The sequence below is a fragment of the Merops nubicus genome, unplaced genomic scaffold (genome assembly GCF_000691845.1).
Source record: "Merops nubicus isolate BGI_N331 unplaced genomic scaffold, ASM69184v1 scaffold43023, whole genome shotgun sequence".
Taxonomy (NCBI): domain Eukaryota; kingdom Metazoa; phylum Chordata; class Aves; order Coraciiformes; family Meropidae; genus Merops; species Merops nubicus.
The window spans coordinates 1-24,235 of NW_008599022.1; the positions used below are offsets into that span (position 1 = coordinate 1).

The 24,235-nt window shown below is 35.9% G+C and overlaps 1 protein-coding gene across 1 annotated transcript in view; it reads right to left on the reverse strand.

Moving 5' to 3' along the window:
* Positions 1-15,718: 15,718 nt before the first annotated feature.
* The window catches only part of CCDC141 (coiled-coil domain containing 141), a gene marked incomplete at its 5' end in the record, with an annotated part of 43,297 nt that continues 34,780 nt past the window's right edge, over positions 15,719-24,235 (reverse strand). The window contains 3 exons of the mRNA XM_008937243.1: positions 15,719-15,983; positions 17,896-18,782; positions 23,149-23,253. Of these exons, the coding sequence (XP_008935491.1) occupies positions 15,719-15,983; positions 17,896-18,782; positions 23,149-23,253 (1,257 nt within the window). The remainder of the gene's footprint in view (positions 15,984-17,895; positions 18,783-23,148; positions 23,254-24,235) is intronic.

The following is a 24,235-nucleotide window of genomic DNA, read 5'->3' on the forward strand; positions in this document are numbered from 1 at the left end:
TCCACTGAACAGTCCACCCATCAAATCGATATCTCTCCAGCTGAGAAAGAAGGATGCTATGGGGGACAGTGTCAAAGGCCTTAGCAAAGTCAAGATAGATGATGTCCACAGCTCTTCCCTTGTCCACTAGTGCAGTTGCTTCATCATTGAAAGCCACCAGATTGTTCAGGCAGGACTTGCCCCTGGTAAAGCTGTGCTGACTCTCCTGAATTGCCTTCTTGTCCTCCATGTGCCTTAGCATTTCTTCTAGGAGGATTTGCTCCATAAGTCAGACCCAGAAAATGACAAAAACTTTTTTGTTCAAGTAGACATACAGATTGGGGATTATTATGAAAATTTTAGCATTTGCTTCAGTCTGCTACTGTTTTAAGTACAAACTATATGTTGCCAATGTTGCTGTAGTATACATATTACACTATAGGTCAACAATGCATTTAAGAAATAGTAGGTAGCCTTCAACACAATGAAACATTGTAGTGTGGGTACCAGCAATCACTTTGTATGAGATTCTCTGATTAATTCTAATAATCGTATTACTTTGATGAGTGAAGGTGCACAAAAGATATGAGTACTTTAGTAACCCCTCGTGAAGGTGCCTTGAAAGCTGAAGAATGTAGTCAGAGTTTAAGAACAAACTCATTCTTTTTTGAACACTGAAAGCTTCAAGCCACCCCTTAGGCACGTTTTCAATGTGTTTTTCTAAAGCTGAATTTCCTTTTTTTTCCTTTTTTTTAAACTGACAGTCTTTCCTTTTCTTTATGATTTGTCAAACAGCAGTAGTGTACAATGTAGTGTAGCCGTGCAGCCAATAGAGCATAAACCCTGCTTTCTTTCCTGGTCCCTTCATCTAACTACAAATGCTAATTTGCAAACTGCATAAAAAGAATCAGTATCTTTCCAGTTTCCTTCTGTACTTCAGTTTTCCCTGACTCAATTCAACCTTTGTCCCGTTCTTTCCAATACGTTTCTTATATCTCCTGTTTCACTCTGCCTCCCCTCAAATATGCAGAACTAAGGGAGCTGTGAAATAAGTCATTTGCTCACTTTAAGTAAAACTTCTCACTGATAAGGTGCTAACATAAATCCTTATAGAACTGACCAAACACAGCCTGAACTGTATCTAGATGTCGTATCTTTGCTGAAATAGTGGTTTGCTAAAGTTTACTTTGGAAAAAAAAAAAGGAAAAAAATGCTCTCTCTCCTCCCACCCATCTCTTTAAACTTATAAATAAGTAAAAAACTCCTTCTCTTAACTTAAATCATTAAATCCTGACCTGAAATCAAAACACAATTCACCAGCTCCCCTTCCCCTGCAAATGCTATAAACAGTACTTTGTAATTAAACCTTTAGAATTTTAAACAAAGCTTATGAAACGTATTATATTCACAAGAACATCTACACTTGTTTGCTGCAGCTGGCTTCTGAGAAGCTGCAGCATTTTCAGATGCTAACATCTCTTATCTGAGCTCCTGTAGTCGATTGTGCAAGATTTATTAATCTTTTTCAATACAAACTAAAACTTCCTTGCGGAAAATTGTTTTACTTGTTACTGAAGAAGGCACTGCCAGTTGCTCTCAAAGCAGAAAAGATAACTAAGGCACTAAGCAATTTTTGAAACCACCTTTGCTATTTCACATGTATACAACTTACTGGAACTGGGACTAAATTTGAATGTGTATGGAATAGTTATCAGGGTACATATTCATTAATTTCATTTTGATAGTTGTCACTCATATCATCACCTTGGAAATATCTCAGGAGGAAATTTACAGACATTAGTTTTCCCAGGTTTCCTTTTTTTTTTTTTCTTTATATATCATCCCCACACATTTGCATGTGCAGAAGACGAAAGGAATAAAACCATTACTTACTCTGTACCTCACCTTAGAAAGCAGGACCCTACTAACAAAACCTGGGCCCTGAGTAAAGAATTCATTGACTAACTGTTTAACTTCCTTCCACAAAACAATAATGAATATAATACTGTGGACAAATTTTAACTAACATCAGAATTGTCCTTGAAATTTAATGAATACATACATCCTGTCAACTTCTGCAGATCTTTTAACAAATTCACAAATTTACAAAATTAAAAAAAAAAAACAAAACACACTTACTATGTTTCATAATGGATCCATTCCCTGGGGAACACTTGGAGTAATAGCTGTGTTTCTTATTGGTAAAAGGAAGTTGTTGGATTTTTTATTTCTTTTTACAAACACCACTTTCTGCTATTTTGTAAGAAAACCATAGGTAAGAATAGATATACAGAATTCTATTTTGCCTCATGAACTTTTTAGAGAATAATTAACATTTTAAACTGTGTTTTGTGAATCAAGGTGGGGGGGGGGGGGGTTGGCAAAAGCCCACCTGAAGTATTAAAGTTCAAGTTGTTCTTATTGGCTGACAATCAGGAGGAAAAGCAAGAACGCAAAGCCATAGATTTACTGAGGAATCAAGATCAGCAGGCACTGAATTCTACATATGGATTTTTACAGAATGGATTTTTAAATAGGAAATCTTATGTGCCATACTTACGGATTCCAGATGATAAAAGAACGCATTTTAGTTGTTTTAAATTTTTGTGGAGAGATGTCTGACATGTTCTTTGTCAGTCCTCTGAATGTGAGGATGAAAGATGATACTGTGCTAGAAAAAATATTTTCTGTGAAATCTTGAAATCTAGCATGTACCAGGGAGGGGTTTAGTCAGCAGAAATATAATTGTATAGGATTCACAAGATGTTTGATAATTGTCTACATTTCATTTTGGAAAAAAAAGTGTTTGCAAGAGATACAGAGTAAATAAGCAGAGCAAGAACTTCAGGCCTCAGCTACTATATTTATGTGCATATATACAAAGCCTTGTGACTATTCTGCAGGCAGGATGCCATTGACTTTTCCATGACGTTAAGCAAGTGATTTATGTGATCAGGTGAAGACATGTACATGATATTTTTTGTCAGCTCATTTCCTCTTTATGCCTGTACTTTAATTTGGAGATAAATTTAAGCTTCTACCAGCTGACCTATATTGTGCTGGAGACAAATGTTTAATGTTTTGGTATTATGAATTAAGCAACTCTGAAAAATGTTATTTCCGTCCAAATTTTGCACAGATGACATTTCCTCAGATGAAACACAAAGATGTTGCACTGTTTGAACACGTATCTACTCTTTGTGAGAAGTGTGAGTGCATTGTTGTGGTATACAAACCCAATGTAGGCCTAATGAATGTTTATATAAAAAATGACAAAACGTTGCACAATACACACGTACCTGTGGTATTGGCCAAGTCACACATAGTGCATTGAAACAGAAGTCTGAATAGCATGAATCATTTGCTAGGTTAGACTTTGAAAACTGGAATCAGAGGGATCAAACCAAAGAACAGTTATTCCCAAGTCTAACTAGATATTCTGTTTGTTATTGTGCCATTGAAAGCACCATACAAAATGGGGTGTTTTCTGAACTACTCTTTTTTGGTGTTGCAATGGATGACAGTATGAAAGTCCTCATCTTTCTCAGCAAGGAGCTTTGCAGTGAGGTGAAAAAGACACCTCTGAAGTCAAGAGATGGAGACAAAAATTTCACCATGCTAATGCCTGCCCTACAACCCAAAAGATTCCATTTCAGTTCAGATTTTCTTTACACTCTGAATGAATGCTGTGGGTCTTGAGAGATTCTACCACTGAGGAGTCCTTGGCTATACTAAGGATGTTCTTTGAAACTAGCAGGGGTAACACTTGTAGTCCACTCCTTTGGATTGTAAAGACTTGCATCAAATGGAAGTGGACTGATTTGTGACACTGTTCCAGTCCTGAAAACAGAAGCAATATAGCTGAACACTGCTCTGTTATGCTCCTTGAAGGAGACTCTCTCTTCCCTGAAGACATGCTTGATGCTAAGCATGGGGTAGACAAGGTTTGCTATGCTCAGTAACCATTCCTTCTGGTGCCTAGCCTCCTCAAAATGTTGCAAAGTTGCAATGAATAAAGGTAATGAACTGTATTTAATAAACTGGAGAGTTTTGTAGTTGCAAACTCGTTTTTTTTTAAGTCCTCATTTGTTTCTCTGAATTCTCTATATAAGCTAGTGGAAAGAGGTATTGATGGAATTGATGGCATCAATGGAATTTGTAGACAAATAAAAAAGTGAATACTGATGAATCACCAAGGGGATCTATAATTTTAAAGGCTAATGTATCTCTTTCCATCATCGTCTTCTGTTAGATTTATCCAACACACCAGAACAAAACTGCAGGAAATCAGGAGTCACAGACTAATGCATGCTGTGCACAGGTGAATTATTAATGATTTATTTATAAAGAAACCAAATACAAATTGTAACCTAGACATAAATCAAATAGCACTCAAAGATTCATTTTCTCCTAACTCGTGGCCAATAGCCACTAAAGGACACAGCAAACAACATGACACCCTCATACATCAGGCATCTTGCAGTTCAGTCCATCTTCTGATTCTCAGCAGCAGGCAGAAGAACAGGATCATGTTCCAAATTGAAGCTAACTTCTTGTGGCTTCTCAAGTTCAAGATACACTCCTTGAAGCCAGAGTTTCTCTTTAAATCTGTTTAAAAAAGGTCAGTTAATATTGCCTATATTTTTAATTGTGGCAGTTGCAGCATTCCCTTTCATAAGCAACACTGTGGTGACTGGCACAGACTGTTCTCTATGATCATAAGAAAATATGAGATTAGAGATCAAATAAAGAATGATTCCAGACAGAATATGAAATGTCTTACTGCCAATAACAAATAACTAGAGGGCACTTTAGTTACAAAGTACAGAAGAGATGAGAAAAATTAAGATAAATTTGACCTTTTGTATGATTTACACAGAACCATAGAATTTTTTTAGGCTGGAAAAGACTTTTAAGATCGAGTCCAACCATTAACCAAGCCCAGCCAAGTCTGCCACTAAACCATGTCATGCAGCACCACATCCACAAGTCTTTTAAATACTTCAAGGGATGGTGCTCACGTTTTAATCATACTGAATTCTCTGTGTGCCCTAGGTCAGATTAACATACTCTTGAATTTGTTTGTTGTAGAATATCTGCCATTTCTCAGCAATGCAGAAAAAAAAAATGAACAAACTGTACGGAATCAATGGTTAATCAGCTGGACATGAGGGCAGGTGCAGGCAGGTTATGATGAAATGAGAAGAGCTTTTGAATCAACATATGTAATAATTTTCCTTTCCTTTTCTGCATTGCTCTGTCTAAGCTCCTGAGGTTTGCCTATCTAAAGATAAAAGAATACTGCTTTTGAAATTTTTTTTTTCATTTTTTACCACTATGGCTTTTTGCCATAGCATTCACCAGATATGAAAAGTTCAGAAAATAGTCAGACACTTTTAAGCAACAAAAACTTTTTAATGTGACCAGTGTAGACTTAATATTTTGAGCACCCTGTGAAAGACTAGGCTGATAGCAATCCCACAGATTCTCAACCACTTTCCCAAGTCATGTTAACCTTCACTTCTTTAAAACCATGAGACTCCTGGAGCCTCTTTTCCATTAAACTGCTCCACACACCTTCTACAAAGAAAACCATTTTCGTGTATCATCATGAAACTAGCTTTTCACCATAAAACAATCTTACCAATTTCAGAGCTGTGTAATAAACATTATCAATAGAATTGTTCAGGTATTTTCTATTGAAAATCTCTGACAGAGAGTCTTGTTTTTATGTGCAGAATTTCTTCCTACATCTCTATATCACCTCATTTTATCTGATGTTTCCAAGAAAATAGAGAACTAATAGTAGAATAAACTAGATTAGTAATGGTCACATGGTATAGAAACTCTCACTTCCCTGAATACATTACTCGAATGACAAGCAATTCTATCACCATAAACTACAGCAGGCTATCAGAACTTGGAGGCAATTCAGGAAGCAAGATTTAATCTTGTGCAAGAAGTCACCACAAAGACTGTTGACTTCATATGTCTCATTTAATCTTCTGAAATTGCACAGTTGGGAGTTTAGTCATCTTTAATCAACTAATGAACAGTGTTTCTGTGCTATTAGGACTGCTACTTATTCTTCTAAATAAGATGTTTACCTAGTAGAGAAATTTGTTTACATATTCTGCTATTGAAACTTCATGTTCTTGTAGTTATATCAATTTGTATTTTTGGAATACTTTGTATATTTGAGCTATTCAGTCTTACATTAATTTCTAGATTAAGATCTCTAGATTTTGAAAAAAAAAAAAATTCATTAAATACCTTATTGCACAAACTGCATTTTCTGTTCTATTACAAGGTCTTTCATCTAAGAGATTTGCTTATCTTCTGATGAAGAATGTAAGTGGAAAAGGCAGTGGCATATTATACTCTTAATTTATATTATGCAGAAATTCATAGGTTTAGGAAGAGTGTTTGACTTGTGCTTTGTCAATCAAGGTCCTTACAGCTACTGGAGTATTAGAAGATGTATCAGAGAGCAAGCTGCACATTACCTTACTGGGAGATGTTTAGCCACTGGCCTTTGTTCTCGCACACAATGCATGTCATGGGCTTGTACTAACTCAGTTGTGGTGACATTCACTTCTTCTGAAAAGTATCCATCTTCCCATTCTGATTTAGTCTGAGTTATAGTGGAAATTTCTGGGGTTTTATTTTTCTCTGAAACAAAACATGAGCATTAGTAAGTGGAAACAAGGTGCTCATTTAATATGCCAACAATGTGCCTAAAAGCCTGCAGCTGGCAGGATGAATTACCTATGACTTTTACAAAAGCAGAACAGTGTGCCTTTCCAATTTCATTGCTGGCAACACAGATATATTTCCCAGTATCTGCAAGGACTACATTTCTTTTTAAAAGGTAATATGTATCTCCTAGTTTCTCAGTCTGTAAAGCAACAGAAAGCACAGAGGGGATTATTAGTAGCATGAAGTAAACATATTTTGTTTCTCTCAAGAAATATTTCAAGAACATTAAAACATACACTGATGTCTCCAGATACCAGTTGGATATCATCCTTCATCCAGCAGATATGCGGTTTTGGCTTTCCATGTATAGTACAATGCAGGATTAAATCTTCTCCTTCTTGTAGGGTTGTATGTCCAAATTTTTGTATGAAATTTGGCTGTTTTCCATGTACTAAAAAAAAAAAAAATATTCACTGTATTTTAAAAGGCACAACTAAAACAACTTAATAAAAAAAAATTCTCATAATTATAAAGTTCACAACATTGCATGATAGCAATGAGAGCTTTTATTGATGCCTGGAACTCAAGATAACTTATTTACAAGACAATTCATAGATAGATATTGTTTATCTATATAATATAAAGCCTGTTGAAACACATGGACATTCAGCACCCAGGAATTTCATGCATTGGCATATTAGTTCCATAATAATGCTAAAGAATTATGTTCTTTGTGCAGGTAGTAGGGAAGTCGATGTGGATTACTGTGTTTCATTGAAGCGTATTGTGTTTCAGTGAAAGTGGAAGAGTAAATATTACCCACAAATTTAAAGTGACAAAGTCAGGAGAATAAATTTTGCATTTAGTGCATTGCTGTAAATCATGTTCTTTGCTTTTTCCCCACAATTCTTCTAGTCAAAAAAATGTTATTTAAAATTTTTTTAAAAACATATTTTTATGTATTTGCAACAGTGAAGGCCAGAGTGTGCCCTCTGTACCACTTTGATCAAGGCAGTTATTTTGGCCACCATTAATACCAAAGCCACATACTACCAGATCATGCAGTATAAATCTGTTTCATATGGGCAAACAATTGCACTTCTATTGCAATAAGCAGAGCATATGAGACTGAGTTTGAGTGTTGGCTTTGCGTCAGCTGTGGGAAGACAGATGACACCTCAGCCAGTGCAAGGCTTGCCTAACATAGATTAACCCATCAAAAGCATTTCAAGAAACTTCACTCATCAGCATCAGTTTGTACTGAATCAAAGCATTACTTCATGTGGCATGTAATTTCATGAGCTGTAAAGCTGGATTTACTAGATCACTGTACCTGAACCTGAGGTTCCACTTACATTCCACCTCCAGGGCCCCAATAACAAAGCTGATGACCTTGGAACTCAAACTGAGTATTCCTGACACCAGGAATACAAAGCATTGGATGTTTACACAGAGAAACACAGACACCTACCACAACAAATATGAACCTTCTGCATTTCTGTCACAAAGAGTGTCTTCCAGTTTCTCTTTGCTATAAATTGTTCCTTGTGTTCATGCTACTTAACAAAAGTAATCATCGGCCTTCTCAGAAATGGAAAATTACTGAAATGTGCAACACATAGCAGAGCCTGAAACTGCTCTTAACTATGCCAGCCTGACTCCATTGTTCCAAGATTAAAAGTTTTTCTTTGTTATTGTGAAAGAAAAATCAATGTATCTCACAAAGGTGTTCAGCCACTTCTAATGAGCAGTATAACGAGCCCTTGGCTATTTTTGCCAAATGTGTCAGTGTGATGAGTCAGGCAGTTTCATCCACTGCTTAAGTGAGTTCTTACTTGCAATAAGCTTTCAAGCTCAGCTGCTTTTACATTCTGCCTATCCACTGTAGGACTGGCAGCACAATATAGAGCAGAAGTAGATGAATTTTACTCTCTCATGCTCTTGCTAGCCTAAGGTCTCTATTAGCCAGTCCTAGCAGCTCAAACAGCTTAGTCATGCACAAGCTGCCACCACCATTGCATTGCATGCACCTGAGGCACAGAAATTTGGGATCTGCAGCTTCACTTCAAGCAAGAGAACCAAGCTTACACCTCTGCCTCCTCTTTGCAGGCAGCTGGCAATAAATAACAAACAGTGCATGATTAGCTTGTATTCCTGTGGAAAAAAAAATTAAGTGGGGATCAGCCACTCCTTGTGATATTTTTGGCTGGATTCCATTACTTGTGCAGTTTGTATTACCTTGTGAAGTCAGGCTGCATCTCATATCAGGATGGGTTTTACCATTTAAAAAAAAAAAAAAAAAAAAATCTTCTGATTGGAATGGTGATAATGATCAGACCTCATCTTGGTTTTGTATCGGTAAGCAGCAGAACCTAAAAACTAACATGACCTGTTTCTAGAGAGCAAAGAGAAAAATATGTGCAAAGAAAACCATGAAGTGACAGTTACTACAATTCTAAAGAACAAGCCAGAAGTCAATAGGGAAAAGAAATCTGCTGTAAAAGAGTTCATCCTCTGACAGCAACCTTCAAAGGAGAATGAATGGTTATATTTCACCAGTGATTTTCCGCATGATATAATACTGAAATGTCAGAATAAGCTAAGACAACTTGTCAGTCAAAATTGATTTCTTGGCTGGACATCCCACGAACCACAAAGATTAGAAGGAATGGATTGTTTTTTTTTTTTTTTTTCCTGTATTGTGGAGGGAATACATTTCAAGTAGTCAGGGGTACTGAAACCGCACACTGATAGCTGCAGAAAAAATATTCTGTCAAATATGAAATATTACAGAACTTATTTGTAGGAATCAATAGGGTTCTGCTGCAAACTGGACAACCAGCACAGAAAACTCAGCAGTCTGAAGCAATGCAAAAACTGCAGGTGGAGAGCTCTCCTGCATCTAGCTTTATCATACAGCTTTCACCCCTGCCCCAAGTGATACTGCCTCTCACACACACAGGCAGTATCATGTCAAGGCAAATTATTTCCAGTAGCCATTTTTTATTACCTTGTTTCACAGTTAATCTGTTCACTCTGGGCATGTAATTTCCAGTCTCTGATGTCTTGAAATGTGTTTTAGCAAATTTATCAACTTCCCCTTATAGTCTCTAAAAATTTAGGCTGGACTGAGATTCACACCATGCTGCTCAGAGACTTTGGATTCTTTTAGCGCTGCTCGAAATGAAGACATTGCACTTTATTGTCTAGAGGCTTTGTCTCAGTGAAGCTCCTAACACAATCAGAAGGAATTTTATTAAGGAATACCAGGTGACCCAATTTATCTGAAATATCTATAATCCAGAGCTTTAGTCTCCATGAATACCATAGTGTAATCTCATTAAAAGAAGTCTGAGCAGTAATTTTTAAAGACACAGTGCCTCTAGGGCACAAATGTATATATATACACACAAAAAAATTTATACCTTACCCTAGCAAAATCTCCAGAGAAAGGTCCAGAAATAGTAACACCTTACCAGTCATTTGAGAGGAAGCCACCTTCTCCATTGCAGCTCCAGCCACATTGGATCCAAAGTCAACTAGAGAAATGCCTCATCCTCCCTTTGCCTATTCTTTCACACCTGTGCCCTCAGATGGGCTGCTTCTTTTGGAAAATAAAAATAATTAATCCCCTTGCCCTCCAAATTTATGATGCACCTTGCATAAATACCCCATCACACAACTCCACATGTTCTAGTGAGCCAATCATCTCATTCACTGCTTGCTTTCTCAATGGGTGTCTGCACATGGGGAAAGAGGAAGGGAGGCTAGGTTAGTAATATGCCCAAGTATAACATTTTTACTGTAAAGCAAGAGAGACTGAGATTTAAATTTGCTCTTTAAGAGAGCAATTAGGAAGCTGTAAACATTTTGAGGACTTGAAGTAACTATAGCTTCAAACCTGTGACTGTGATGAGGGGAACTCTGCACCCTAAAACAAGAAAGTAGCAGAACCAGATCAATATGAAACACCAAGATACATTCCCTGCTTCTACAGTATGGTTAAAAAGAGAACACATGAAGCATGTAAAACATAAACTATAAAAAAAAATTTTAAAAAGGGAGGGGGTGTAAACATCACATTGAAATTTTTGCTGAAACAGAGTGACTGTGGTTTTCTTTCAGAGAAGTATTATTGTATCAGGAGACTACATCACTATCACTATTTTTTTTTTTCTTCAAAGATTATCTGAACAGAAGACACCAGAAATTTTCCAGCAAAACATTTTGGGCATTCATTAGGATCCTTAAATAAAGAGTATTTAAACGCAGACTGTCAGCACAGCAATAATCAGCATTATGTGTTTGTTTACAAAACAAAGCATTAAAACCAGGAGACTTGGAGTGTCCTGCTGTGTATCTGGTATTTCTAGTCTCTCTCTCTTTTTAAAATCTTGTTTCTTGCAGCAGTTAAAAATGCAGCTGGTATCCACATATCTATTTAAAAACTGCCTTTAAAACCACTCCACATTTAAAGTAGATGCAATACCATACTCACAAAATCCAGTTTTGTCAATCTAAAATTCACAGAAATGTTCAAACTCTCACAGGAAAGACTTAATGAACAAATAAATTACGGACTTCTACAATGATTTGTTAAGATCTGCAGATGTGTTAAGGCAATTTCTGGCCTTATATCTTTTTGCATTTAATAATTATAAGATCTGAATATGCAAAAATTACAACATTCTCAGAAGTGACAAGGTGGTTTTTTGACATTTTACTGTTTTACTGTGTCTGTTATATAGCAGTAGCATGAATATCACACTTGTATGTACTCTTCAAAATAATAAGCTCCTTAAGTTTTAATAGTTGGATTCATTTGTGTCTTACTTTCTTCTCACAAGTTAAACATGAAAGTTCTTACTTAACATTTCAACAGGAACTCAACTCCAAGATTTAATCCAGTAGCAGGAAGCTTACTTTTCACAGATAACATGTTTGAGTGAAAATGAAAGTGGATGCCTTGGCACAGGAGCAGATCGCAAGCCACTTCAGCTGCTTCTGAATTGAATAGCAAAATTGAGGCTCCCTTTCCCTAGAAAGGCTACTGGCTTCCCTGGCTGACAGGTGATCTATTGGGATCTTCCATATAAGCTTCAGATCCATAAAATTTGAATGAAGATGTGCAAAGAGCACTACGTTAATCTACCCCTCCCAAATGGAATAATTTTGTTTTGTCTTGCCATAGCTGAAGACAAGATGACCCTTGATACCTTTTTTTTCTTTTTCTGTGAGGTTTTGTTGAAATCTGGGCTACCTAATTTGTCAGTTACAACAGGAATTTATGGTTCAAGCTGGAAAAGGAGTGTTAAGCTCATGAAATGTAGCATTCCACTACCATCCTGCTTTGGTAGTTTTGTGGGCTGAGAGCAGCTTTGCTTTAGTGGCTGTCTAGATAGAAGTGGCATCAAATGTCCTTCTCCAGCCAATAAAACTGAGCACGGGTGCTGTTTCAACAGCACATCATATCAGTAAACAGTTACAGGGGCATCATGTCAATACACCTTCCTCATCTGGAAATCCTTCCTGGAACATATAATCCCAAAGCAAGTCTCAAATATCAACACCTTGAAAAAGTCCATCAACATAAACTACTTTTATGTCTTATTCAGTACATGAACTACCAATGGAACTTTGAACATATGATAAAAAAAGAGAAAAATATATAGGGAAAAGATAAACTTCAGTAACAAGGATCATTTAATAAACTGTTTAAACCATAATCCAGATGAGAAAAAAAATCAGTATTTTATTGATTTTAAATGTTTTTCTGCTAACAGAGCAAAACAGAAGTATACTTGATTAGACATGCAGCATGATACATTCTCAGAATTTTACAAAAGGCAGAATATACTTGTTCGTAGGCATATGCAGCACAGATTTGTAAATTCTGGAATAAAATTTACTCTCGCTCTGAGGCTTCTCTTTAACTTCTCACTTTTTAGAGAAAAAAAAATTACAGTCCTCCCTGTTATATTTGGAACTGGGAGTGTAAGACAAACACCAATTAAAGGCTACATCACTGGATAGGTTCTAAATAATACTCATAAAAAATTGGAATATATCCCACTTGGATTCAAAGCTGCCTCTCTTGAACTCACACTATTTTGTAAACTAGCCTTGTATTCTGGCTGTCATTTCTCAGGTAATGCAAATAACAGAGATCTCTGCCACTTGTTCTAGAACCTGTTGAATAGAGTTAACAGAAATAGATTTAATGCAACTATGTATGAGGTAGAAAGTCTACACACCTGCTCCCTTGTAACACCCTAGGAGCCTGGATGTACGTCACAAAGTGTTACAAGGGAGGGGAAAGATTTTGTTCCCATAATCTGTGTACACTCCTCCGGTAGGTTTGTGTCTGTCTGTTGCCTTTTTAATTTGTAGAGCTGAGTATCATAAATAGTGAGTGATCTTTCTCTAACTGCCAGCAAACAATCAGATCCAACTACAAGCCTAGATCCAAGCTATCTCCAATTCTTGCTCCACGACATGACAAAAAGCTCATATTTTCTCCTGCTTTGATAGAACTCCAAGTGAGTCTGGGACAATTTTTTTCCAAGCAGAGCTGGAATTCTAGCACCAGACTTGCTTCCTGAAGGACAGGGACACACCTCACCGTGTTCTTTTGCTCAGCAAATGGCTCTCCTCCAACCAAAAAGGTCAAATGCACATCTCTGAACTCACACACTGGCCGTAGAAAAAAGACAGAACAATGAGCATTCTAGCACTGACCTTCCTGTGGCAGACGATCATCTGTAGATGACAATCCACAACTTAAAAGAGATGCAGCTTTGAGCCTGGCATCTCTGTAGAACTACAATGAGTCTTTCTGTCACAAGCCTTACGATGCTTAATTATTAATTTAAAGGCATAATTCTGGTAGAGGCAAGGCAAAAGAGGAGAGAGAACATATCCACTTTCATGCCTAGTTTTTTTTGTGTGTGTGTGTGTGTGCATACATTTAGCTTCAATACTAAAGACAAAAATGCCTGAAAAAGTGACCCGAGTATTATATAAAGTTACTTAGAATATCTCAAAAGGATAACCATGATTACTTTTAATTTTTGTATGATGGCAACTCACAGCAAAAATAGGATTGAAGGGCAGCTGTCACCTAGAAGCCTAATTTTGAAACAGAAAAGGAGAGTTATAAAGAGGATAAAGTTATCAAGTGCTGGCAGCTCTGCAGCAGGCAAAACCTTACAATACATAGTAGAGGCATTTTGTCTTGTTCTTACCACAATATTGCTTAATGTACCATTTATGCAAGTCAGCTTGCTCATGTAGGTACTTTGCTGTATATTTATAAAAAACATACATAAAGTCACAGGAGCACAAAACCACTAAACTGAATTTTACACCCACAAAAATTTATACAATCAGAAATATACTCATTATTAAAATTAGCTTTATTATGAAATGGAAAGTACACTTTAGGAAAACTGATGATTTTTATAACTGAGAAAATTCTTATGATCCAAAATTTTTGGGAGATGACTGAACTTAGAAAGTTGTTCATTAAAAGTAATGCAAAATTTAGTTAGAATTTACTTTGTTGCCCCATCTGCTCACCACCTCCTCCTTCTCCTGCTCCCTCTCATATTGCTGTGAGGTTGTATTCCCTAGAGAACTTCTCCTGTTTCAAAGTAACAGGAATTTTAATAAAGTTGCAGTCACTGGGCCAAAACATCTAAATGTCAGTCTTCAATCACACTGACCTCTGGCAATTTGCAATATATATTCTGCTCATATCATGCTACACAGTAAAATATTTACTTCATTTCAGCAAATTATGTAAGAAAAAGTATCTATTTATTTCCTCTCTACACCTTCACAGTTTAGTACGAAAACTGCAAATCAAAGATGCAGGAAAAATCGTGTAGCAGTTCGTTAATTGTTTTTACTGTAAACATACAAGTACTAGAGCTAAAGAATGAAGTTACATTTGAGGATTTGCAAATGAAATATTCCACTGGCACAGTTACATCAATGTTATAAAATATTTTAACAAATTACTATTTCAATAAAAAATACTTGTGGTTGTGCTTGTCAAGAATGAAACACAATATGTACATGAACAAAGTTCTGGTTTGGACAGCTTTGAAGTTATAGGAGAATTCTATTTGATTGAAATAAAATGTTGGGTTTTGTTTGTTTGTTTTGCTTTGTTTTCTTTTAATGTGAATACACTTTTGAGTATTTGCCCAATTTGGTTGATTCTGTTTGAATTCAGCATGTTAAACTTTTAAACATGCACAAATCCTTACTTTATAAACTATTATCTTTCCTGTCTGATACTAACACTGTAGTGTATTATTAGAAGTATTTATATCCTTACTTTTATAAGAAAGCAGAGAAAATATCACATGCATCTACCTAAGCAGACTGGTATGTTGGAACATCTCATTTTGTAAACATCTGGGATTTTGGTCTACTGTATACTAGGTGCCACTTACACAACTTCTGATGATTCTGGGTCAAATCTTTATAGTGCAGATGATCTCACCTCTAACTGGAACTACTGCAGCTTTCATTTGTGGAGATTATCTGCCAGGCTGAGACAGATTTAAATCTGACCTATGCCACTGCAATCGTGAATGGTATGATTCCTTTACTAAGAAGCTTTATCCTACAAATATATATTTGTTAAAGTATGTTGCTGTAAATGATACATTCAATGCTCAAAAAACATTTCAAGACCCTCCCAAAAAAAGGCATATAATAAAATATAAATTGATCTGAGCACTCTACCAAGGTGTATCTTGACATTTAATAACTATAACAATTAAAAAGGTTTCTTTTATCCATTTTGTAAGAAAGTAAAACTCTGCCCAGAAAAACTTTGTAATTTTTTCCTCAACATCATTATGAGAAAGAAGAGTAAGCACATAATACTGGTATTAAAGAAACAAGCAATATATTGAGTGTGACATAAAAGTGGTTTGAGAGAGACTGTGAAAGATGCAGCCTATGAAAAGAAATTTAATGTTGTCTTAGCATGTGAGAATTAAGTTCAGTGCAGTCAACATTGTACTTATTTTGTGAATAGCCAGTACATTAGTGATACACTAATATAAAGAACACACACCATTATCCAGTCTATTCTTTTAATAGGTGGCCTGTTACCTGTCACGTGGAGAATGGCACTTGAGGAGATAGTGCCGTTCAAATTTTTAGCACGAACAACATAGAGGCCAGCATCTTTATCACACACCTTCTGAATGAACAAAGTATGCTTTGTCTCCTTTTGCAAAAGCTTTAAGTGCTCATCTGCAGTCAATTTCTGTCCCTTCTTGTACCTGAAGCAGAGATTCAGTTTTGAAGTCAGATATATATCACTGTATGACAACAGAGCTTTGCAAATTCAGACAACCTCTGTAACACTACCCTGACAAGAGACAGAGCTCACTGCTGTGCTCTCTCTCCTCAGCTTTACAGTTAGTCGTGAATATGGATGAATATTAAAACAATTCAAATTGCTGGATAATACATTCTTAGTACTGGAAAATGTGGTTCTGAAAATGGTTTTCAATAGTTACCTCACTGCAGTATTGGAAAGAGCAGCACAAAGGCCTCAGATTTGTGCTGAAACATTTTTGCTAATAAGGGGTTGAGTCAATCCACACTCAACTCATTAACAGGCTCTTAAGATGTGTAAGTAATGTACTAACTCTCTGAACTCGTGTCTGCCATAAAAATAACAGACAAAGACCCCAGCCCACTTAATATTTACTCCATTCACATCATCTAACAGGACGAAAAAATGCATCAGGAGTTAGTTCTGACAACTGGTGTCGTATTCTAACACCTGAGGATCTGTCACTGTGAATTGGTATTGAATATAACAGCTGAAATACTGAATATATAAGCTACATTTAACCTTACACAAACACAGAAGTGTTTTTCCACATGTACCCAAAACATACAACCAAAAAATGTTTCCATCTGTACATAATGCATGGTATTGGTGAATTTTTAGTCACAAAGCTCTCCCTTTTTTTCTCTGTTTTCATAAATTTCTAATTTGAGAAATGTTTTCAGTTGAATGTTATTTGCTTTACAAGACCATGTATCAACAGTGTATGTAGTTTTGAGCTAAATTAATACTTTCTTACAATAAAATAAAATTGAAGGTACCTTTTTTCACCATCATATCCCTCAAAGGACAGAATACCAAGATTTAAAACACTGTAACTTTATTGATACCAACACAGCATAGCAGCAAGGTTGCAGTGTCCAGTATTTTCCTCAGTGTCATAGAATAAAATTCAGCTTACTAAAAGGTTATAGTTTGCCTAATTCTTTATATGTGTAATAATAAACTTAACAACAAAATGTTTCCAGTAAGAGATATATCTAATTTTAATACATTAAAATAAAGTCTTCCATTGTGAAAGTCTAATGGAATAAGTGGAGAAATAGCAAATGAGGTAATATTTTAGGAAAATATATCTACACTTAGAGGACTACTACCAAAAATAGAGGACTATTTCAAAATCTTGAAATCCTGCCTCTCTTTCAGTCCCTATTTCCTTTGGCAGTGAATTTTAAAAAGTCATGTTAAAAGATGTTTATATTACATTATCTGTATTTTTCACAAATGCAGTATAAAGCAATCTAATCAGAGATACAGCAACTGAAAGAGAGAGAGAGAATAAAAACATTGAGATATAAATGTATACAACTGCTTCTCTTAGTGCAGATATTTAGGAGATCTTTTTAACCTGCAGTCTGTCCAGTTTTTGACAAGTAACTCTCACATACATATATATTTGTGTCTATGTATATGTAGTGACTATATATATATTACAGTGTACATGTACATTTATGTGTCTTTCCATCCATATATAGCACCAAGATACTGAGAAAATGCAGGTGACTAAGTCTGGAGTGTGCATTTCTGTTAGGAAATTACTGAACAAGTGGAATGTCATATTCCAGAATATAAATACTATATGACATATTTGTTTAAAAAAGATTGTGTATGCTTGCAGTAGTTTGATGCTGTCATTATTCATAAAATTAATTACAGAGAGATTATTCCAAGTAGGTTAATAGTCAAAAGTAATTTTGAAGGTGGGAATCATGCACAAGTGTTGAAGAGAAAGGATACAAACCATTTATTCTAGTTTACAGATTAATTAATTTGGTTATAAAGGGTCTAGGTTTCTTAATAGGTATATTTACTGCTTCTCATTATAAGCTACCCACCATGTCAGTGTAGGCTCTGGGAATCCCGTTACTTCTACTTCCAAAGTTACTGGAGAACCTTCCATGACGGTTTTGTTAGACAGAAGCTGGGAGAAGTTAGGCACCTGTCCAGTTAGGCTGGCCATGCTGTTCTTTTCTGATGAACTTTTAATCTCTTCTCGGGTGACCATCTGCCTCTGAGAGCTTCTGGTGGCATCTGATTGAAACACGAGACCTGAGAATCCATCAGGCAAAGCATGCAGCCTCTCCTGGGTTTTAATACAGTTATTCAAGCCATGCAATTGTTCTTGTGTTTTTGCCATGCTTTTACAAAGTTCAAGGTGTTGCAAATGTGTTTTGCACACTTCACTCAGCATGCTATATACTGGTTGGGCATTTATACTGCAAGAAGCTGCGCTAGCTTCACATGTTCCTTGTAAGCTACAAGTCAAATGAGAGACTGCTCTGACTTTTGGACCAGACTCTGCTGAAGAGATACAAAACTTCTCAAACTGATCTGGTGGACTTTCCATTCTATTATTTGTAGCATCAGCATAAGCAGAATTTGTTAAAAGATCAGATGCTTCCATCACTCTTTTAATACCAGCTTTTTTCTGCATTTGCAAGCTACAGGAACTGACATGCAGACTATGAGAACTACAGCAGCACTGCTCTTCTAGGTCTGTTTCAGAATGCAAGAGGTTGGATTCTGGTGTCTCAGAAAGCGGTGGCAAAGAGATATCATCAGGTGATGTACACTCATATTCATCTCCAGAGGCTACTTCTTCTGCCAGGAATTCAGCCTGTGAACTATCCTCTTTGGCTGAAGATGACAGCTCTGTATCCTGTGAAACGAGATCCTCACCCGCTGGACAGATAATTGGAATATCAGCCAATTTATTCCTCCCCTTAAATTAGGAGGAGAAAGAAGAGAAGGGAAAAAAAGAAAATGAAAGCGAGAGAATGAGTTATCTTTCTATGCATTGCCTTTTCATGCAGAAACCAGCAGAAATATTCAAAATATTTCTTCTAATTAAGTTTAATGCATTCTGAGAAGCAGAAGAAATTATGTAGAGAAGGATAATTAATCAGAATATTTTGCAGCAGCTAATTGGAACTTGAAATTCTTTGGATAGATTCTATCAGGTATTATTAAAATAAATGTAAGCATTTATTTAAAAAGCAACAATAAAAGAAAAAGTGTCCCATTCTACAAAGGACAACCTATGGATTTCCTGTAGGTGCTGTTCCTAAGAGCATTTGCAAGGGGAAGGTGGAGAAGCAGGTGGCCTGATTACATCTAAATGGGAAACAGTTACATAGCAATAAAAATATATTAGCAGCTAAGTTACTGGAATGCAACTCTAAGAGAATCACCAGTCATTTTGGAGAGTTACAGAATTAAACCAACATCTTTAAGATATTTTCCAAGCATTTTATATTTCCCTTATTTTTTGCTAGGTCATTCAAGATCTCATTCAAATATTAAGTAATATAACCAACGGTAAAATTCTTTTTATATTATCTTGGATCCAGAATTTTTTTTTTTATAAATCCCTCTCATTACATGTCAGAAAAAAAAAATGGATGTGGCATGACTGTCTTAATTTTAATCACAAAGTATCAAAGACATTATTTGATTTATTATTTTGCTGCCTTTTGATTTTTATATAGATGCCTAACCACATATTCAATTCAGGCCTCTTTCATTTGTGCCACAGCTCTCAGCAAAGGTGTTAATGTCTAAAAATAACATATTATTTGAGTTCTATACAAAACTATGTAATCTACTAAGCAATGTTTCTATCACCTCTAAACTATTCACTCAAATCAACTGTATGATACACTGGATGTCATTGCTTTCCAATCAGGTCTCTTTGGCAGTATCCAGTATGAAAGTGCAGTTGCACATTTTTTTCAGCTTTCTTTTTGCTTTATTGCTCTAAATATAGCCTAATAATCAGTGCACAAAAAGTGTGTAGTAAAAAAGAAGCAATTACATGTGCCCTGGTCCTATAGATATGGTGGTTTTAATGCGGACGTTTTTCCAAGTTAACACATTTGCTATTTCAAAGCCACATGATTCATGACAGATTCATGAAAGAATGATGGAAAGAAAGTTGGGATTTTACTCTATTTTACTAAATACTTGAATTAAATTGTAAGTTCAAGTTTTGGTATTAACTGCATTTTCCACAAGCATCCCCTAATGAACACTAACCCCAAAGTGTCTTTCAGTATGAATATATGTCATTAATATATTTTGGATATAAACTTGATAAATTATAATTGACTTTCCAATTTGGTGAAATGTGTCAAATTTTCCAATTACTCAGAAAACAATAAATATTGAGCTACTTGTTCCTTCTGCACATATCCAATTTTTTATTTTTTAACCAGTGCACTAATTAATTGCAAACTGTTCCTAAGAAAATGTTATTTTTAAAGGTTAATTAAAATGCACTCATACAATATATTTTTCTAGGGCTTGCAAATTTGACTGTTATCCAGCTCTTTTAAATCCTATCAGCATGGTTCTAAGTAACTCTCAGTTTTAAGCCTGATCACATTTGAAAGTCTTTCTCAAATGAAGCTTTAATAGGAACTTCAGTAGCAAATTCTTGCTGTTTTGGTCTGACTGCACAAACAAATTTAATAAACTAAATCTGATTAAAGATCAAGGAAGTGCAACATTCCTTAGAATGTTAAATTCTAAGCAGATATATTTAAAAAAGATAGGTCAAAATTTCTGAATAGCCATTCTCTACTGCTTGAATGAAATCAATGGTCCAGATTAGCTTTATCTATTGAGGAGTCTATGCACATGCATACACAGTGGCACACACTTGGGTAACTACAACAATGTTGGAATCTGCCAGTGATTAAACTAGGATCTTAGTGCAGGAATGTTTTGCCAGTTTCAGGGTCACCTCATGAAGAGAACACAGAATTGAAGGGAGTTATTTCAGCCATTGCTGGAAAAAGATCCTGGGGAAAATGCTGGGGAAAAGAATGACAGGTGGGCAGTGAGTGAGAAAGCTGTCAGACAGGCTTTGGCAACATGAGGGCTTCCAGCCCTGATGTGCCACCTGGGATCAAAGAACCTTGAGGATGAACATGCCACAAGAAGGCCCAGGCACTTTTTAGAGGGTAATATTTACTACTGAAGCAAATTAATACTGCAAAACCAGCTTGCAGAAGTACAGACAGAATTAGAGAATTCTGGCCTATTAGACAAGAAGCTGGGCATGGGCCAGGTCTTTTCTCAGAAAGGATAGACATGACAGACAGAAAAGCTGTAGGGAGAAGAACCTGCTACTTCTTTAAGTGAAGTATGGAGTGATGAAAAGGGTGGAGGCATCATAGCTGACATACCTCACATCTGATATCGCCTGTTTCGCATACCCTGTCCTTCTCCCCTTGGCAGCTGCGACACAGGCTGACCAGGACTGGAAAGCTATGGCCTAGCAAAATACTAAACAGGGCTATGGGCTCTTCAGAACAGTCACAAAATTTTAAGTGAAATGGGGGTTCCAAGTCAACGGTGAACCTCCCATTGTCTTGGAATGGAAGTAACAAAATTAATTTGGCTCAATTTTGACTCAGCAGCAAATTATGGGACATTCTGTATTGAACTGAAGGGAATGTTAATTTTAGGTGAATTTCTACAGAAATCACGATTTGATGCCTTGTAGTATTGGTCTATGCTATCATCTTGAAAAACAGAAATTCTGGAGATCTAAATCAATTAACAAACGTATCCTACCTGTCTAAAGACTTAGACATATTACCACCCACTCCAATTTACCAGAATATTTCACATTGTAAATTATTTATATTTACGTTCAGGATCGCAGGGCTTCAAAATGTTCTGTAAGCTAAAGGAATCAAATTCATAAAACATAGGTCTGGTTTTGTAGTGCATGTATTTCTAAGACTACATTTATTCATTGTCACTTTGGAACTTTTCATGTTCATTTATGAATAAATCATGCGTGTCTTCTAGGATTTTTGTCATTCTAAATACATACCCAGTGTTTTACTATCTAGTTTCCTTTTGTGCATTGTCCTCAACATACAGTCCATACTTTGTAACCTACTTGTAATCTCTGCTGCATGGAATTTTGCCAACTGAAATGTAAGTGTTTTGAGGTGATGGTGAAGACAACTATTTGATGAGGCGTTCTGTTACTTATTTGCTATGTCGTACCAATAGTACAGCCAATTATCTGTGAGGTGATGCTGTACCAAGAGTAGAATAGAAAACCTGTGATATTATGTCATACTGAACTACTGACAGCAGTAGTTGTGTTCTGTCTTGGTTTTGCCATGACTGCATTTCTGTTATTCAGACTGTTGCAAACCTGAAGCAATTCTGTGCTTGTTTTGCACTGGATTTTTGTAATACTGTACATGAGAAGACAAGCAAAGTCCTCCAATCTGTAACAATATGTATCACTTTTCACAGGCAATCAGTTAAGGACTAAAATTCCTTTGAGAGTACACAACAATGCCCAGCAATTTGATTCTTAAAAAAAAAACCAAAACATGAACAGTAGATACCTGTTTAGTGTTGGTAGAAGACAGAGTATTGTTTCTCTTCTCAGTAATGCTTTCAAAATTTGTAAGAGATTTATCTGATGCCATCTGAAAGAAAAATGTTGAATGAAAACCTTTTCCCCCCCCCCCCGATGAAGATGTTAATGATTCAACAAAGAATCCTAATTTCCACTGTTACTTAGTTCAAATTCTGAGCTACAAGGCTTCTCTCATAGCATATTACTTATAAATCAAATACTTTCATGGCTTGTCTCTAGGGGTTACAGAAATACTAAGTCTCTGGGAAATACTATTAGCAGTCTCTTCTATTACTTCCTATGTTTACTTAAGCCTTATTATAAAGGAGATAGCAGACTGTGCTCTCCCTTGAGGAAGGAGGAATGGTCACAAGGAAGACATCTGCATCAAGAATGCTGTGGCTACAGGACCAAAGGAAAATTGGTAAAAGAGTATGAAAATAATATTAATTTTAGAAAAGAAAATTAGGTATACAGGTAACTAAAAAGAAAACTAAAAAAGTAAAATCCGTGGGGAAGCATACATTGATTGATTAGAAGGCAAAAGATTAACTAAAAAAAATAGAGAAATTACCAAGATTACACTGATAATATCCATCTTGAGGAAGGCTTCAAGACTGAAAAGTAAGAAACTTTCTAGCCATATACAAAGCCTTTTAGGAAGCAAAGTTCTAGTTAAATAAAGTAAAAATCTAACCTGCTCCTTTTGTTCCTCTGCTTTGTCTTTAATAACAATCTCACATGCTTCTTGACCATTTTCTTCTTTTTGAACAGTAACCAACTCTTCAGAAAACTCATCTTTCTGTCATGTGAAGAGAAAATTAATTAAGCTTATACACAACAGAAGGTAGTAATTGTTAGCTACACACAGACATGCTCTGTACAACAGAATAGAAAAAAATAAGCAACATCTTATCTGAAAGTTGTCATTAGCACACGTATAAATTGCTTATGGCAAAAATATGCAGCACAATCTGATTCATTCATTCCTGGACAAGCAAACCCAATATTTCTCAAAACTGAAGCAAGGAAAGTTTAGGACACCAAAGGCTGAAGAACTCAAGTGGTTGGTAAAGAATCTGAGGAATATGTACCCCAGGTAAGTAATGCATAACAAAGGACTAAGAAAGTGACACTATTAGGAAAAAAAAAAAGAGGATAAACAACAATTCCAAAAAGTTTTCAGGATTCCAGGAAAACAGTTTCAGGGAGCAAAGAAACATTTGTGAGTCTCTAGAATGTTAAGATTTGCCTAAAAGCTGGAAAGGTGAGAATACTTTCTAAGCATAAAACACAACCAGACAGAATTTGCATTTGTTCTTGTTTTCCTCCCTCATCCAGCCTCCCACCTGGACAGTCCACAACCACTCAATGTAGTTAACTCCACTTTAGATCAGCTATTTCACTCTTCCTTTTGGCTAATACTTATTTCCAGCTTAAGCCTGAAAGACTTAACAACTGGTTACAAAATACTTACATAACAGAAATCTGGACAAACATATTATATTTTATGAAGACTTCATGAGTTGTTTAAAACTGTAATGAAAGAAATCTACAGATTTCAAAGAACATTCACAGCAGTACAACGTAAGGAAACTCAGAAGTCTTACAGTTACTCTTTTGTGACTTTCACATCTTTAGCTGTCCATCCAAAAGTTACAGTCCTAAATAAATTCAGCATTACTAATTTTCCATTCTAGCACTAAACAAGTGAAAAATTCTGCATAATCTGTTAAATATATTCACTTGAAAAATCCAAGAGTTGTTCTCTTCTGACATTCAAC